At 44.2% G+C, this 19,095-nt stretch overlaps 1 protein-coding gene and 2 pseudogenes across 1 annotated transcript in view; 1 reads left to right on the plus strand and 2 right to left on the minus strand.

Moving 5' to 3' along the window:
* Nucleotides 1–6,925: 6,925 nt before the first annotated feature.
* Nucleotides 6,926–8,557, minus strand: LOC118660784 (annotated as a pseudogene).
* A 598-nt stretch (nt 8,558–9,155) lies between these two features.
* Nucleotides 9,156–13,476, minus strand: LOC118660786 (annotated as a pseudogene).
* ILRUN (inflammation and lipid regulator with UBA-like and NBR1-like domains) overlaps nt 13,296–19,095 on the plus strand; it is a 104,259-nt gene continuing 98,459 nt past the window's right edge. The window contains exon 1 of the mRNA XM_036318260.1: nt 13,296–13,632. Within this exon, the coding sequence (XP_036174153.1) occupies nt 13,475–13,632 (158 nt within the window). The 5' untranslated portion in view covers nt 13,296–13,474. The remainder of the gene's footprint in view (nt 13,633–19,095) is intronic.

Here is a 19,095-nt window from a genome sequence, read left to right on the forward strand (position 1 = left end):
AACCAGTAATCCTCCAGTGTATAGGACAGTGATGGCGAACCTTTTGAGCTCGGCTTGTCAGCATTTTGAAAAACCCTAACTTAACTCTGGTGCCATGTCACATATAGAAATTTTTTGATATTTACAACCATAGTAAAACAAAGACTTATATTTTTGATATTTATTTTATATATTTAAATGCCATTTAACAAAGAAAAATCAACCAAAAAAATGAGTTCGCGTGTCACCTCTGACACGCGTGTCACAGGTTCGCCATCACTGGTATAGGATATCACTCCAATCAACTGAGTCACACCGGCCAGGGCTGGCTGGGTTTTATAGTAAATACATTCTTAAATTTTTAAGAAATTGGGCAGTTAAAATAAATCTCAGTTTTAGGGAGGAGTCACAAGCTTGCCTGTGCAGAGCCTGCTGCTGCCTGAGGACCGAGGGCTGGAAAAACCAAGATGGCGGCATAGGTAAACACCGGAGTTAGCTGCCTCGAACAACCACTTCACAAATACAACTAAAAGACGGAACGGACATCGCCCAGAACCACAGGAAGACTGGCTGAGGGGAAATTCTTCAACTAGAAGGAAAGAGAACAGCATACGAGACTCAGAGGAGGCGCAGTGCGGAAAATACAAAGGTGTGGAGGTACGCGCGGAGCGGGCAGGTAGCTGAGGGCGCCGTTGTCGTTTTCAATGCGGAGTCTCAGATTCTGAGCTCCAGTTCTGGGTGAGTCTCTAGGGACCCAGACTCAAACGGGAGAAGCGGGACTGTCTGGCATCGGTCGGAACACGGGGGCAGCTTTCTTTCCGAGGTTTGCAGCGGTTGCTGGGACTCTGAGAGGCAGAGCCTCTGGGGATGGGACTGAGAGCAGCCATAACTGCTCCCTCCACCCGCCCTGTTGATCCCGTGTGACCTGCCCAGCCCAAGCCCTGCACAGAGCCATTTGCCGGATAGCCTCAGGCAAAGGCTAGATTAGCACCTCCCTAGAGGACAGAAGTTTTCCCACTGTAGACACAGCTGATTCTCACAGCCAGCTGGCCTGGAGGTCAATCCCCCTAGTATTAACTACAACAATCAAGGCTTAACTACAACAAGACTGCACACAAAGACCACTAGGGGGGTGCACCAAGAAAGCATAAAAAATGCGGAGACAAAGAAACAGGACAAAACTGTCAATGGAGGATATTGAGTTCAGAACCACACTTTTAAGGTCTCTCAAGAACTGTCTAGAAGCCGCCGATAAAGTTATTGAGATCCTCAAGAAATCTAATGAGACCCTCGATGTTGTGATAAAGAACCAACTAGAAATTAAGCATACACCGACTGAAATAACGAATATTATACAGACTCCCAACAGCAGACCAGAGGAGTGCAAGAATCAAGGCAAAGATTTGAAATGCGAAGAAGCAAAAAACACCCAACCAGAAAAGCAAAATGAAAAAAGAATCCGAAAATACGAAGATAGTGTAAGGAGCCTCTGGGACAGCTTCAAGCGTACCAACATCTGAATTATAGGGGTGCCAGAAGGTGAGAGAGAGCAAGATATTGAAAACCTATTTGAAGAAATAATGACAGAAAACTTCCCCTACCTGGTGAAAGAAATAGACTTACAAGTCCAGGAAGCACAGTGAACCCCAAACAAAAGGAATCCAAAGAGGACCACACCAAGACACATCATAATTAAAATGCCAAGAGCAAAAGACAAAGAGAGAATCTTAAAAGCAGCAAGAGAAAGAAACTCAGTTACCTACAAGGGAATACCCATACGACTGTCAGCTGATTTTTCAACAGAAACTTTGCAGGCCAGAAGGGAGTGGCAAGAAATATTCAAAGGGATGAATACCAAGGACCTACAACCAAGATTACTTTATCCAGCAAAGCTATCATTCAGAATTGAAGGTCAGATAAAGAGCTTCACAGATAAGGAAAAGCTAAAGGAGTTCATCACCACCAAACCAGTATTATATGAAATGCTGAAAGGTATCCTTTAAGAAGAGGAAGAAGAAGAAAAAGGTAAAGATACTAATTATGAAGAACAAATATGCATCTATCAACAAGTGAATCTAAGAATCAAGTGAACAAATAATCTGATGAACAGAATGAACTGGTGATTATAATAGAATCAGGGACATAGAAAGGGAATGGACTCACTATTCTTGGTGGGGAAAGGGGTGTGGGAGATGCCGGAAGAGACTGGACAAAAATTGTGCACCTAGGGATGAGGACAGTGGGGGGGGTAAGGGCAGAGGGTGGGGTGGGAACTGGGTGTAGGGGAGCTATGGGGGGAAAAAAAGAGGAACAAATGTAATAATCTGAACAATAAAGATTTACTAAAATAAAAAAAATAAAAATAAATAAATCTCAGTTTTAGTGGTCAAGTCCATATCATGTGCCAAAGATTCCAGCTTCCTGTGGCTTAGTTGGAGAAAATATATATATTTTAAAAAATATTTTTATTGATTTCAGAGAGGAAGAGAGAGGGATAGATAGAAACGCCAATGATGAGAGAGAATCATTGATCAGCTGCCTCCTGCACGACCCACACTGGAGACGAAGCCCACAGTTGGGCATGTGCCCTAATCAGGAATCAAACTGTGACCTCCTCCTGGTTCATAGATCGATGCCCAACCACTGAGCCACGCTAGCTAGGTGAAAGAGCACTGTTTTAAGAGTCATTAGTCTGGAGTTATGCCTGAGCAGTTTAGTTCCAGATGGGAATTTCAAAAAAGGGGTCATTTAGCTTTTCAGAGCTTCAATTCCCTAATCTTAAAATTGGGGCTAATAATTCCTTATATCAGAAACTGGAAATATCTCAGAGCCCATCAATAGATTTATCAAAGAGAATACATTTCTAAATTGGAATAAGATATAGCCATTGAAAATGTAAATGTAAATTTATATTTATTGATGTAGAAAGCTATTTTCAACATACTCTGAATGAAAAAAAAAAAAAAGCAGGCTAGAGAGATGGGTATAGTATGATGTGCCACTGAGGCAAATTATACAAATAAAGACTTTTAGGAAAGATATATTTATGCCTGGCTGGTGTGGCTCAATGGGTGAGCATCGATCCATGCACCTGGAGGTCACCTGTTTGATTCCCTGTCAGGGCACATGCCGGGGTTGCAGGCTCAGTTCCCAGAGTGGGGTGTGCAAGAGGCAACCTATGGATGATTCTCTCTCGTCATTGGGGTTTCTCTTTTTCCCTTTCCCTTCCTCTCTGAAATCAATAAAAAAGTAAAATAAAATAAAAGCCCTCAAAGAAAATTAGGAAAAAAACTTCATGATATTGGACTTGACAATGATTTCTTGGATATAACACTACTAAAAGCACAGGCAACAAAATAAAAAATAGACAAATGGGACTACATCAAATTTAAAACTTGTGTGTATCAAAGGACATAATCAACATGGTAAAAGGCAACCCATGGGATGGGAGAAAATATTTGCAAATTATATAAATGATAAGGGGTTTATATCTAGAATATATAAGAACTCCTATAACGCAACAAAAAAATCAAATAATCTTATTAAAAATGGGCAAAGGACTTGAATAGACTTACTCCAAAGATCATTTATATATGGCCAACAAGAATATGGAAATATGCTCAAAATCACTAACTGTCACAAAATGCAAATCATTCTGTTTGTTTTGCTTGGCTACTGTCAAGCAAAGCAAAGCAAAACAAAACAAAATAACCAGTGTTAGCAAAGATGTATAGAAACTGGAACCCGTGTGCACTGTTGGATGGATTGTAAAATGGTGCAGCCACTATGAAAAACAGCATGGAGGGTCCTTTAAAAAAGAACTCCTACATGATCCAGAAATCCCACTTCTGGGCACGCATCCAGAATAATTGAGAGCAGGGTTTTGAAAAGATATTTGCACATTCATGTTCATAGCAGCATTATTCACAATGGAAGCAACCCAAATGTCCATCAACAGATTAATGGATAAACAAAATGTGGTACCTACACACAATGAAATGTTATTCAGCCTTAAAAAGGAAGGGAATTCTGACATAGGCAGTAACATGGATGAACCTTGAGGACACTGTGTAAAGTGGAATGAGCCAGTGTAAAGTGAAAAGGCTAATACTGTATGATTCCACTCCTATGAGGCATCTAAAGTAGTCAAATTCATAGAAACAGAAAGTAGAATGATGGTTGCCAGGAACTAGGGGGTGGGGAAAGGGGAGGTGTTTAATGGGGACAGAGTTTCAGTTTTTGCAAAAATGAAACTGTTCTGGAAATAGGTTGCCCAGCCATGTGAATGTGCTGAACAATACTGAACCGTACACTTAAAAATGGTTAAGGATAAATGTTAAGTTTTTTCTTTTCTTTTTTTAATATATTTTATTGATTTTTTTACAAAGAGGAAGGGAGAGGGATAGAGAGTTTGAAACATCGATGAGAGAGAAACATAGACCAGCTGCCTCCTGCACACCTCCTACTGGGGATGTGCCCGCAACCAAGGTACATGCCCTTGACTGGAATCGAACCTGGGACCTCTCGGTCCGCAGCCCGATGCTCTCTCCACTGAGCCAAACCGGATAGGGCTTAAGTTTTTTCTTAATCACAATTAAAACAACAGACAAATGCTAAAATGATTTTGTCATAATCTGTTCCCTCACTAGCCTGTTCCTCATACCTGTGGAGAATCATCCAGGCCCAGGTAAGGTCTCCCTGAAGACCTCCGTGGGCTCCCTCGGCCCTTCTGTTCTCCCGAGTTCTATGGCTTCTGTCTCCTACTTATTTGGCACTTGAACCTATGATGCTTTGCACTGTTGACTGCCTTATATAGTTATTTCTAGAAATGCATGTCTTTGTCTCTCTCATTGTTATGTAATAGCGTAATATTTAACTAGTAGCCCAGTGCACAAAATTCATGCACTCGGGGGTGTGCCCCAGCCTGGCCTGTGCCCTGTCACAGTGTGGGAGCCCCCCAATCCATCGCCCCAAAGAGGTAGGCCCCACCCACCCATCCAGGGCTCCTTGATGGATTGACCCAAAGTCATAGGCCGGAGCTGGGGTTCCTGCCTCCGCACTGAGCAGAGCCGAGGGACGCCCAGGCCTCGCTGGGCGGAGGCCTCCCCCGCTGGCCCCAGGCCTCCTGGTGATGGATTGTGATTCCTGACGCAAGTCCCCCGACTCTGCAAGTCCCCGCCCACCCACGCCTGCTGCGCATGCAGCCTGCTGATGGGTCGTTATGCGTGAGGACGTCCCAACCATCTGCATATTACCCTTTCATTAGTATAGCTATTCACAAACACGCATGCCCACTTCATTTAAACTTCCAATCCTGGGAAATAAGTGCAGGATAAAAGTTTTGGCTTGTGGGCTAAGCTCCAGTATATAAGTACTAATTGTAGCTATAGATGAAATTCCAAATGTTTTTTCTTTCTTTTGTTTGATTTATTCTCTCTCTCTCTCTTTTTTTTTTTAAAGAATAAAGTGTCTGTTATTTGTTACACTGAAACAAAATCGTGCCTTTTGGCTTACTCCTACTGAGTTAAGAACATTAACAATAATTGGCGTACAACAGAGTTCCCGAAACACAGCAGATGAATTACTTTACATACACATTGTAAGCACATTCCATATTTATGACACAGAAGTAACCTTGGACATTTTTTAAACAGCAAAAATATACAAAACAGTTACAACTGGAAATAATACCGGCCAAGTGCCCCGAGTTTTTATCCCAGGGACACACCCCAGAAATCCCAACTTAAGACAACGACGTCGCAAAGTGTTTTGAATATTAAGAATGTGTTTTTTGGGAGTGGACACAATAACAGCTTTTCCTTTGGCTTAAGATAGTCAGCAGACAGAACCTAGAGACAGAACCTAGTGAGAGAACATGGCAAAAGCTCCTGGACAGAACCTGGCTACAGAAATTGGCTGGAGAACCTAGCAAGAGAACATGGCAGGAGAACCTGGACAGAACCTGGACAGAACCTGGCGACAGAACCTGGCTGGAGAACCTGGAGAACCTAGCAAGAGAACATGGCTACATAACCTGGCTGGAGATCCTAGACAGAACCTGGCTGGAGACCCTGACAAGAGAACCCGGCTATGATGATCAACTGAACTCAGTCTCCGTGTCATTCATTCTTCGCCAACTCCGTCCACACCTTTGGGGACCCCTGGACCTGCTGGGGTTGGACTCCAGCAGTACATGTAAAATCAAGATTTTTTTTTTTAAAAATAGATCTCTTTAGGGAAACTTTATAAAAGTTTAATCCCACTTTAAAGAGAAATATTAATGATTTAATATTTAAATATTATATCTAATATTTAAATCTAAAATTTATCAAATTATTCTTTTTTACTTTATTGTTTTATTTCCATAAAACCTTATTTTGAATTTTATTTTCTATGTAAACCATATGTTATAATTTGAAACTTTAAAACTAAAATATTCTCCAGCTTTTGTTCTAGGCTGAATCAATATGAACTTTGTGAATGTCTTGTCCTGTATCAACTCAGATAGAAGTAGTAGGAAGGAAGGGAGAGGAGGGAGGGAGGGAGGGAGGGAGGGAGGGAGGGAGTAAAGGAGAGAGGAAGAAAGAAAGAAAGGAGAGAAGGAAGGGAGAGAGGAGAGGAGGAAGGAGAGAGGAGAGGAGGAAGGGAGAGAGGGAGGGAGGAAGGAGAGAAGGAAAGGAGGGAGGGGATAGTCAGTAGAGGGAGAGATGAAAGTACTGTTGTTGTACCATGAACAGAAAGCAGCTGTGGTTAGACTCTTTTTAGTATAGGAGTCTATATATTTGCTCACATTTTGGTGATGGTAATTGGGGAAGAGGGTGCTAGTGTTCTTTGATTGTTCACTCAGTTCTTTTTTGTACCAAATAAAATAGTAAAACGCTCCATTCTAAAAAAAAAAAAAAAAAAAAAAAAAAAAAAAAAGATAGTCAGCAGTTTGAAGTGAATACACTTAGAACTGGGAGATGGAAATCCCTAGAGGAGTCAGAATTCTGAGGCAGGAGTCCAGCGAGGGAGCCCACCTGTTTCTCCATGACGCTCACTTCGGCTCCCACCGTGAAAGAGCTGCTGGGGTCCCTTCCGCTTCAGGCGGGCAGTTGTTGGGTGGTGTGAGTGACTTTTGCATCTTCATTGCAATGAATGATAGCTTGTGGAATGCATGTCCCTTTCAAAACAGAACTGTCTGTATCCCAGCAGATGAAGCAGCAGGCACTGTTGGCAGTCTGAGGGTAACATCTGCCCCGCCCGACTATGGGCCCTGTAAGCTGGGAGCATGGAGGTGTGAAGCAGCCTGGAGATGCTGTCAGTGGCACCATGGGGTTGATTGTAGTCACCTTTCTACCATATTAATTACAATCAGAGCCATACTCTTTTTTGTGGCATTGTAATTGGAAGCTTCTCGCTAATACCTTATTCCTATGAATGCATTTGGGGCACAACGTATTATCCTCTAGGTGTAGGGGTGGAAAGTTACAGGAAGGTACCAAGAACAGTGAACACACCTGCCCTGGTTTCTCAGGAACCCAGGTTTGCCCAGCATAACACTGTAGCTGAACCCAAACCCCTGTGTCTGCAGGGAGACTTTGTCCAAGGACCACACACCCCTTGTAACCAGAGGCCTCCTGTGGGGACCCCACGGTCTCCATCTTCCCAGTCGTGGCTGCAATTCTGCTCCAGGAGGCAAACACAGCTTCAGCGTGGAAGTTGTTATAAAAATATTGCCCGTTCCCTCAGGAGCAACCCCCTCTCCAGGGGAGCAGTCACTTCGAGAAGACCAAAACTGTCCTGAGTCGTTTCCCCCTTTTTCATCTTCAATTTCGTGATAATGTCAACATCCTTGCCTCCTCTGGTGTGATAGGAATGTCCTTTTGGTGAGGCTAAGCACATTCACGCAGCCTATTACATGCTTCCATTTCTGGCCGCTGGTGCTCAGCTTTAACTGCTGGCACCAAACCCTCACTACGTTTCTGTGAATCAGGTTAACTGGTGGCAAGTGAATGGGCAGTGGAAGAATTGGTATCTTCTTGTGAACTCTTACTCTTTTATTTGCTTATGCCATCTTCTGTGGACAGGAAACGTTGTCATCTTTCTTAGGTCTCTTCCGTTTGGTCTCCATCCCTCAGGTTCTTTGTATACTTGGTTCACCAGCAGCCCCATGTTTCTCTTTAGCTTGTGCTGGTTGGAATTTGCAAGCTTTTTCTGCTCCCCGACTTCTTTGGGAGTTCCACTTCTTGCCTTTTGCATTTTTCCACACTCAGAAAAGAATTTAAGGCTGACCAGAAGAAAATCTTCTTACTTCTCTGATTTATTCTTTTGCTCCACTTCAGCGATCTGTTTGCAGCATTTCGTATGTAGAGGTGAGGAAACTGAGATCTAGAGAGAAGCTAAGTAATTTGTCCACCGTCACATAGCACAAGGATTAAGGCTCTCCTTCCAGGCCACTGTCCTTAACTCAGTCTTACTTATAGTAAGCTAGCAGACATTTGCTTGCTCCCCTGAATAGCTCATCTTACTGCTAACTGCTTCCTAGGTTTTGCAGATTTCATGGGAGGGAGAATGTAAAGAACTGAAATGAACTCATGTTCGACAAGCCCCGAGGCTACCCAATGTTCTTTTCTTCAAAACGAAACGTCTCCTAATGTTTTCTTATGTGATCGCTTTATTAAAAATCTGAAAATACTGATAAAAATGTAAAAATATTCATGATTTCCCATACTCAGAGACTGTCATTGGTAATACCATGGAGTATATCCTTCCGGATGTCTCTTGCACTTGTTTGTGATTCTCTCTTATCTGGATCACAGGTAACACTATTTTTGTCATATCTTTTATCATTTAAAAATATATTGTATCCCAGCTGGTGTGGCTCAATTGGTTGAGCTTCGTCCTGTGCATCAGGAGATTTCTGGTTCGGTTCCCAGTCCAGGTGCATGTGGGAAGCAGCCAATCAACATTTCTCTCTCACATGGATATTCTCTCTCTCTCTCTCTCTTTCTCTTTCTTTCTCCTTCTCTCTCTCTCTTTAAAATCAATAAAAACATATTTTTAAAAAAGAAAATAAAGTTGATCTATTTATTTCTTTAAATATAGAAAAGTATAAAAAATTAAAAGTATTAATAATTTTAATTGTTAGTATTTCCAACCTCTTGTTATATAGTTAGATACATGCAGTATACTAATTTTACATTCTACTTTTTTTCCCCGCAACGATATCTGAACTTTTTACTGGCCTCCTGACCCCCCAGGGGGTGTCCCACTTCTGCTGACTTTAATGCCTCAGAACTTCGGTGTCCTTCACCTCAGATACCACTTTGCTGTCCACAGTCCTGTGGGTGGTAGTCTTTTGGATGGATTGTATGGAGTGGCTGTGGTCCAGGGCATCACCAAGATTGAAGTCCTCCCCTTCTACCAGCAGGCGGCGTAAGTGTTGCTCTCAACCTCCAGGTTGACCTTGATGTTTAGCAGGGCCTCCTACTCCTGGGCTTGGCGCTGCCCTTCTGCCCGGGTCTGGGCCTGCTCTGACTCCCAGAGCAGCGGGGTCCCACTGAGCTATTCCATCTGTGTGGCATAGTGTGTCTCCACCTCCCTCAGGCTGCTCGCCAAGCTGGCCTTTGGCTTTCTCATCAAGTCCAGGCTAATCTCCAAGGACTGAGCCATACGGCTCAGCTCCGTGAGTGTCATCTCAGCAGCTCCTGTCTCTGCAGTCTGCGAGGCGACCATAGTGGTGCTCTCCTCAACCTGGTGGGACCAGTATTTGTCTAGTAGCTCCTCTTGGTTCTTCTGAGCCAGCTCATCACACTGGGCCCGGATGTCTGCCATGATCTTGCTGAGGATTTGGGGGCACCCAACTCCATGGTTAACCCAGAGTTGGCGATCTGGTCTTGTAGATCATTTACTTCCTCCTCGTGGTTCTTCTTCACTAAAAGCACCTCCTCCTTGAGAGCCTTGATCTCTGTCACCAGCTGCAGCCGAGTGACACTGGTGTCATCAATGACCTTTCAGAGCCCACTGATACTACTGTCCACAGACAGGCACTTGGCCAGCTCTGTCTCATTCTTGACTCTGAAGTCATCAGCAGGAAGATGAATATTGTCAATCTGCAGAATGATGTCCACAGAACTTGCAAAGATCTGAGCCATCGGGTCCTCATGGTCTTGAAATAATGCTCCAATCTCTGACCTGGGGTCCCTTCTTCTCCAGGGGTTCCCGGATTTTGCTCTCCAGTCTCTGATTATCAGCCTCCAGCTTCTCACCCTCTTCAGGTAGGCCAGGTGGTCACTGAGTCATTGAATAGTCTCCTCCTCACTCTGGATGCCCCATATGCCTGCCAGACCCCCGGCCAACCCCACAGCCAGGCCCCTGGACACTGGTGGAGTAGGACATGGAGATCCAGGAGCCCTCACCCTCAGTGCCTACACAGATGCTGACGGCACTGCTGAATGATAGGCTGGCTTAACTCTTTTATGAACCCCTGAAACTGACCTGGTATTGGGATCTGGAATTAGTTTAATTATTTTTTTTTTACACAAGATCACCAGCCTAAGAAATTTGGAAAGAAACTGGCTGGTCTTGGGCATAAACCGGGCAGTGACATATCCAAACATAGCCCTGACATTTCTGAGCTGGTCCCTAGAAGCCCTGTTGGCATACTGCTGTCAGCTTTCCTTCCTTAGAGTGGTGTTCAGCAATTTGGCCCTTTGCCTCTCAATCAGTCCTCTCCAGGCTCTCTTCATAACAAACACAAAACAAAGCTATCAGGGTAGAAATGTAGGTGTTAATATCTCCCCAGACTCAAGTGGAAACTCACATTTCTAGGAGTCTCCTGATTAGGTAACACCTCATTTCCTCCATTTCATATCCCATCCCCACAAGAGAACCATCTCATGGGGATGGAGGTGGTGGTGGTTCTTCCTTCATATCTAATGTGCCAGCCACCTTGGCCATTGTTTCTGCACAGTGGTTAGGAATGGGACAGTTCTTTATTGTGCATGAGAACCAAAAATGTCCCCACAAAGTTTTAGAATTCACTTGAAGAGTAGTTGCACTCCTTTGAGATAATGCCCATCATGAACTGCAGTTCTGAGCCATTTGGGTCTCTTATTTGCAAGGATCTCTTTGCATTATGTGGGCTGTTTAGGTGTGAGTTAAGACCCTAGTAATTGGCCAAGAGTTTTTAGTTTTTCTTGGGTTCTCAGGTTCCAATAACATTTTCTTTTGGACCTTTGGTCAATCCAGCTTTAGTCCATGGATGTTGCAAGTTAAAATGCTTCCTAGAAAGTCTATGGTCTAACATAAAATCAGTTCTTGGGTCAAAATTTCTGATTATTTTGTATGTAAGGCCAAATTGAACTCAAACTATAAAGGGAACTGTAGCAGGGTATACTGGGAGGGGAGCTAGACTGGAAGTTTGGAGACCCCTGACTAGCTGTGGTATCTTAGGTGAATTAATTCCCTACTCTTGGTTTCAATTTCATTTGCAAAATGGGGAGGTTGAACTAGACCAGTGGTCGGCAAACACATTAGTCAACAGAGCCAAATGTCAACAGTACAACGATTGAAATTTCTTTTGAGAGCCAAATTTTTTAAACTTAAACTATATAGGTAGGTACATTGTTATTAACTTAATTAGGGTACTCCTAAGGCTTAGGAAGAACCATATTCAAGGGGCCAAAGAACCGCATGTGGCTCGCAAGCCACAGTTTGCTGACCACGGGACTAGACAGTATCAGTTCCTTTCAGCTCTAATACTATGATTTTTAAATCTTTCTGTGTCCCCATTCCATCATCCATAAGATTGGGACAATACGTGCTCACTTCTGAGGGAGACTGAATTTTCTTTAATATTAGTGAAATATTTCAACATTGTGGTCACCCAAAAATTAGGCCCTAAGCTTCCACACAGATCTCTGAGGCCCAAGAACAGTTTCTTACAGAATGTTTATAATGACTGTATGGTATGAGTTTGTAATATCCTTACTGTAAGGTGTGTTTCCTGTAAGACATTCACATTGGAGGGGAAAAGTCACTGGAGAAAGTTGGATTGACCAACTTTACCAATAACTGGCAAAACGAGAATTTGAATCTCCAATGTGTGTGACCCCAGGACCCAGGCTTTTAGAGCCATTATGTTTTACTCTTATTTGGTAGTGGGACGGGAGGTAGAATGCTTTCCCTTTCCAAAACCTCCTAGCACCCTAGACACTACTAGTCATTCTAGTTCTGTCTGCTGTTGGAAACATACTCCATTAGGAATCTGAAAGCTGGGACCTAGGTTTGCTGCTCTGTATTTTTGGACAAGGCATATACACTTTTGGGTCTCACTTTCCTTATTTGTAAAACAGAGAGCTACCTGAAGGCAGGAGACCATTTCCTCCTCACCATTTCCCTCCCTTGACTGTAGCAGAGCGTGGGGCAAATATTGTTCAAAAGCACTTCCTGAATGAAGGAATGTAAGGGGGTAGACGAGATGGTTCCTGTTTCTTTTCTCATTCTTTGATATTGAATCGGGGCCTTGACCAGGTAGGTGTACCACATACAGTATAGTATCTATTTTATTTTAATTTATTTTCGCCTTCTATTTTAAAAACAGAACAAGGCATTCCAAATCCTCGTGACTTAATCTTTATTTTAGAGGGTTGGTCTTGACCGATTATGTGTGGTTTGTTTGGACCTGTGATTGACATTTACACCAAGGCCTCCTGTACTTCCCCAGACTAGCCAGGGCCATTGCATAACGGAAACTGCACGGACCGGCTGTAGCAATACCACCGAGGGGCCGGGCACCAGGGGCCGACAGCAGACTCCCTCTGGGACAGCAGCTCTGTAACTTATGCAAACAAGTGCTTCAACGCGAAAGGCAAACTCCTGGCTGGCAGGACTGGGCCCCGGCTACTCCCCGGTACTTGACCTTGCCATGGTCTCTGCTCTTCCCGGAACTTTCTGAAGAAGTTCCCTCACCTCCAAAATGGCGGAGCTGTCCTAAGCGAAGGGCCGGAAGCTACTCCCCCAGCCCCGGGCTTCCACTCCGCCCCTTGAGGATGGGGCGGGGCGAGGCGAAGGTCAGGCCAGGAGTGACCTCCCGCCCCCCCCCCCCGCCTCTGGGCGGGGCCTTTCCTCCTTCCTTCCCGCCCTCTCGCTTCACCGCGGTGAGGTCACGCGGGGGACGTCACGGGGTTGTGACGCCACTGAGGGGCGGGCTTCCGGGGAGGAAGGGGCGGGGCCTAGGCGGGCGACGCTTGCGCAGTGGGCGCGGCGCGGGTGGAGGCGGAGGCGGTGGAGAAGCCAGAGGCGGCGGCGGCGGAGGCGGCGGCTAGGGGGGGGTGGGAGGGGGGGAGCGCGCGAGTGCTGAGTGAGTTTACCCGTATGAGGCGGTGAGAGGCCCGGGGCCTACTCAGAGGAGCGGGCGGCGCCGGCAGCAGCGGCCCCCCCTGGTCCCCGGGCCCGAAGGCGCGGCGGCGGCTCGGCGCGAGGAGGCGGGGAGCGCTGTTCGGCCCCAGACATGGAGGGCATGGACGTGGACCTGGACCCCGAGCTGATGCAGAAGTTCAGCTGTCTGGGCACCACCGACAAGGACGTGCTCATCTCCGAGTTCCAGCGGCTGCTCGGCTTCCAGCTCAACCCGGCCGGCTGCGCCTTCTTCCTGGACATGACCAACTGGTGAGCCGCCGCGCCGGCGTTGGCAGCGGCCTCGGGGCCCCGAGGGAGGGAGGGACACCCGAGCCCCGCGGCGGGGCGGGCCGGGCGGTCTCTGAGGGGCACCCTCTTTCCGCGGCGGGAAAGGCGTGGGGGGGAAGCCCTAGGAGCATGGGAGAAATGTGGGGGCCGAGCAGGTTCCAGAGGACGCACGGGGAGTGCTGGGGCCCACGGAAGGCAGGAGGGGCGGGAGAGAGGTGGTGGGGAGGGTCCCGAGGCTCCGTGGAGTGTTAGGGTCCGTGGAACGCGGGGCGAGAGGCAAGACTTGAGCCTCGAGGCTGGCGGCTAGACTCGGAGGAAGAGGGCTTTGGTGTTGGCCGAGAGGAGCAAGCACAGGAAATCTGAATTTGGGGAGTGGAAAAAGAGCTTCGCGCGGAGTTAGGGGTGAGGAAGACGGGGATGAGGGGAAACTCCGGGGACGGGCTAGGTGCCGTGGAGGCACCTGGGGCACGGGGAAGACTTGGGAATTAGGAGTTGAGAAGAGCAGATGTGTGTTGTGTTGTGTGTGTGTGTGTGTACGTACTTGTACGTGTACGTACGTGTGTGCGACTTTCGGAAGAGTTGTGCCAGGGAGGTGTGTGGGGGGCGGCGGAAATCTAGCAGATTGGCTAATGGAGAACTGGAAGTATCAGACCTGGGGCAGTGTCTGGGGAAAACTTTAGGAAAAGTGAAGGAAAGGCGTTTATCTTGGGGAAGGGGACCTTTTGAGGGGACCAAGGCCCTCTGCTCCAGAGTGCTGGCATGGGGAGTTCTGGGCTTATCCGAGAGAGAGCTGGGTCGGTAGGTATTTGGGGAGACGGAGGACTTGGCCCAGGCTGGGAACCAAGTGTTTGTAGCTCGGCGTCTCCTTGCAGAAGACTGGAATTGGGGCAGGAGACCATGGCACTGAGACTCAAGGAGTGTTTCTTGGCTTTGGATGTAGCACTTGCTGTTTTTGATAAGCAAGGCTTCCTCCTGTTCTCTGAGGCGGGATGGTTGGGTTCACTCAGGGAGAGCGAGAAAGGGGAGGCCATTAGCCTTCCTTTGAAAAGATTTTAGGTAAAGCAGCTCATCTTTCTTTGGTCAAAAAGCCAGGGAATGGAATGCCCTTTGCTCTCTGTGTTGGGCAGTCCCCTGACATGTGGAATCTTGTTTCCTTTGGCATCCCTTGTACAACTAGCCTCCCCTTTATCCCATGCCCACTAAATGCCTCAGGCACTGCCAGAAAAAAAGAGGCCGTAAGCCTAGCCTTTATCCCATTCCTCATCTAGCCCTATCCGGAAAGATGCTCATCTGACTAATGATGGGAACCTTGTAGTTGTGACTGCAAAGGTGATGTGTGATTTTTTTTTCCTGTGTAGCATCATTGGTCAGTTCTGTTATTTTAGCTTTAAAGTTGATTGTTATTGCAAGAGTGGGATTGAATTTCTAGATGCTTAGAAAACTCTGAGGCATTGAATGCAGGAGCCAGTCTTAAGAATTAAAGAAGCATTTGTCAGCACCACTTGTATCTTCTATATCTAGGGTGATCTCAAGCATGGACTGTAACCTCCAATACTTTTCTGTACACCAACCTATGGTGTTTAAAGAGAGTGACAGGGATTACTGAAAACACTGAGAAGAGGTATTATTACACTGATGAAATTTAGAAATAAAGCTATCTTGAGGAGGGTTGTTCTCTTGCCTGCCTTCTTTCCCACCGGGCTCTTTTTCTTCCTTGTTTACACTAGTTCAGCGTAGGAAACTTGGCATATTGTTGCTGCCAGTTTGGTAGGGGAGGATCATTATTTCTCCCCACCCCCTTGTGAGTCGTACCATGTGAGTCAAACCCTGCCCTAAGAAATTAGTTTTTAGTTCTTTAGAGTCAGTATTTATTAGTACAATTACTATGGCTACAAAACCAGTGTAATGAATTTTATATGCTTGAGGTGTGTGTGTGTGTTTAACAACTAAGATTGTTTGTTTTTAGGTGTTGTGAAAGATGAGGCCCAGTGTGGATGAGAAAACAACAACAAAAATCATAGCTGCATGATAAAATTTTATTTGAATTTTTAGAAAAGTTGTTAGGCTCAAAGACACGGAGTGGCATATATTCTGATAAGATGTTATCTCTGTATAAAATAAGGTATGACACATTTCTGAACAAAGGAGTGAGCCATTAAAAAAATGTATTCTGGTTTTAAAGCAGTTAGAAGTTAGTAGCTTCTTAGGAATCCAGGCAGTTAAGTGATAACTTAGCTTTAAGCCTCATTATTTTTTGGTTGTAGAAGTCATGTTTTTTATTTTCTTTGATTATAAAATGAAAAATCATTTGTGAACTGAAAGCAGTGAGGCTTGTTATTATTTCCTAATGAAAGCAGTTAGCTCAATAATCCAATATTGTGTTTTTGATTCCTATGTTGACCTGGCTTACTCTGTCTTGTTAGACTTTTGTTTTAAACAAATACCCGTCATAATTAGCAAAATTTACTTAAAAAAATACATGCATGGATGCATATTTGGTCAAAATACTTGTTGTTTAAGTAAATCTCTAGAATCTAGAAATTTATTGCTTTTAAGTGTCATTTAATGTCTAATTGGGACCTGTTGAGATGGCCTAATACAGGTTGGTAAAATAGCTCTCAAACTGCTGTAGTTAACCTGTTGGGTTTAGGATAATTAACCTTCCTGTGACTTCATAAGTGCCTGTTTCTGGTTGTAATAAATAACCACCATTCAGTTGTTTGATGACTGTTAAAAAATAATGTGGAAAATTAAAAAGTATTTTAAGCCCTGGCTGGATGTCTCGGTTGGAGAGTCATCCCATACACCAAAAATGGTGCCTGTTGCCCTAGCATTTTGGCTCAGTGAATAGAGCGTCGGCACTTGGACTAAAGGATCGAGGGTTCCATTCTAGTCAAGGGCATGTACCTCAGTTGCAGGTTGCAGGCTCAATCCCCAGCCCTGGTCAGAATGCCTGTGGAGGCAACCAATCGATGTGGCTCTCTCACATTGATGTTTCTCTCTCTCCCTACCCCTTCTACTTTCTCTGAAAATCAATGGAAAAATATCTTCCGGTGAAGATTAACAAAAAACAAACAAACAAACAAACAAAAAAACATGTTGCCTGTTGATCCCCTGTTGGGGATGTTTCTCTCTTTCTCTCCCTTCCTCTCTAAAAAAATCAATGGAAAACATACCCTCGGGTGAGAATTTTAAAAAAAACCACATTTTTTTTTAAATGAAGGTCATGAGTATCCTAAAATGAGTTGGAAAGACTGTTTTTGTTTTCCAAAGTAAGATTTTTTTTTTTTTTGGTTTGTAACAACTTTCTAAGAAGCTGTTGAAAAACTGGTTTAAATGGAATATTTTGGCCTTATTAATTTTCTACCCTGTAAGCACAGATTTTTTTTTTTTTTTTGCTTAGTCTTAGGTTGGGTGTGCATTATGTAATTTCTCTTTATTTATTTTAGAAGCAAGTATCATTTCAGTTTAAGCATTTTTATAGTGTTTATATTTGAGCTGGCAGCCATGCTGCTGGAAATGGGTGGAATTGCCTCTAACAAAAGTAGTCAATTTTCAATTCCCAATTTATGACTGCATAAAATGAATAAATGGTGTAGTGAAAAAACAGTATCTGAAGCCAAACTGAAATGACATGTAGATTAGTATATCTTTTTATAGCTGGAATATTTGTTTTCATTGAATTTATTGGGGTGACATTGGTTAATAAAATTATATAGGTTTCAAGTGTGTAATTCTATAATACATCATCTGTATATTGTGTATTCACCACCGTAAGTCAAGTCTCTTTTCATCACCATTTATCGCCCACCCTCTTCTACCTCCCCCCACTCTGTAGGTGGAATATCTTGCAGTGATACTATTGGACTGTGAATATAGAACCTGGATTTCTAAAATTGGGAGTTTGTTTAAGAGTTTCTGTAGTTCATTCCAGTTTCTCCTGCAGAATTGCATGTAACCCTTCCAAGAGAGCTTATTCTTGCGTCTCTGAGGGCAGAAGTTTGTATGATATCGTATAATGTTTAATTACTTTTCTAGTTAGAATTATGTCAAAACTTAAGTCTCTCTTACTGCAATTTAAGCTTTTTTTATTTGCTTATATCCACTTTAGAGATGGAGAATATCTAGTGAACATTACCCTTAAGGAGCTAGAAAGCTTCTATTCAAATCACTAAAAGTTTTCAACCATTTGTAATTTAAACACATTCAATTTAATGGCTTCTCATCCTTTAAGGTAGTCTAATACATTTATATATTTTTTTCAGGGGTAACTAACAAGAGTCAGAGGAGAGTTTACATATGATTTTTAAAAAGTTGTGGTAAAATATACATAACAAAATATCATTTTAACCAATTTTAAGTTCATTGTTAAGTAATGTAACCAAGCCCTGGCTGTTTTGGCTCAGGGGATGGAATGTCAGCCTGCGGACTGGTGGGGGTGGGGGGTGGGGGTGGGGGGTCCCAGGTTCTGTTCCAGTCAGGGGCCCATGCGCAGGTTGCTGGCTGGATCCCTGGTGTGGGTCGTGCGGGAGTTGGCTGATCAGTGATTCTCTCTCATCATTGATGTCTCTGTCTCTCTCTCCCTCTCCCTCCCTCTCTGAAGTCAATGAAAATATATTTTAAAAAACATTTTAAATTTCCTTCTGGCCTTCACAATCAGTTTTCTCTGTTACGCTTTTTAAATTGTTTATTGATTTTAGAAAGAGTGAAAGAAAGAACGTTGCTTTGTTGTGCATTCATTGGTTGCTTCTTGTATGTGCCCTGACCAGAGATTGAACCTGAAACCTTGGCATATCGGGATGACACTAACCAATTGAAGTACCCAGCCAGGGCTCTGTTATGTTTTTCTTTCTTTTTTTTTTTAGTTCTCATCCAAGGATATTTTTCCATTGATTTTTTTAGAGAGAGAGGAAGAGAGAGGGAAAGACAGAGAGAAATATCGATGTGAGAGAAACATGTCAATTGGTTGCCTCCCGCATGCGCCCGACCAGGCCTGGGCTGGCAAGGAGCCTGCAACCGAGGTATGTGCTCTTGACCAGAATAGAACCCGGGACCCTTGGGCCTATAGGCCAATGCTCTATCCACTGAGCCAAACTGGTTAGGGCTTTTTCCCCCTCAATCTTTATTGTTGAGAGTATTACAGATGTCCCCCCTCTTCCCCCTCATTGCTCCCTTTCACCCAGTTCCCACACAGCCCCAGGCCTCCACTACCCTATTGTCTGTGTCCATAGGTAATGCATACATGCACATATCTTTATTTAATCTCTTCCCACCCCAACCCCCTTTCCCTCTGAGAATCGTCAGTCTGTTCCATTTCCATGCCTCTGATTCTACTTTATTCACCAGATTATTCTGTTAAATAGATATCTTATTTATTTTGATTTTTAGATTCAGTTGTTGATAGGTATGTATTTGTAGCCATTTTTTTGTTTATATTTTTGATCT

The sequence above is a fragment of the Myotis myotis genome, unplaced genomic scaffold (assembly GCF_014108235.1).
Source record: "Myotis myotis isolate mMyoMyo1 unplaced genomic scaffold, mMyoMyo1.p scaffold_m19_p_7, whole genome shotgun sequence".
Lineage (NCBI taxonomy): Eukaryota > Metazoa > Chordata > Mammalia > Chiroptera > Vespertilionidae > Myotis > Myotis myotis.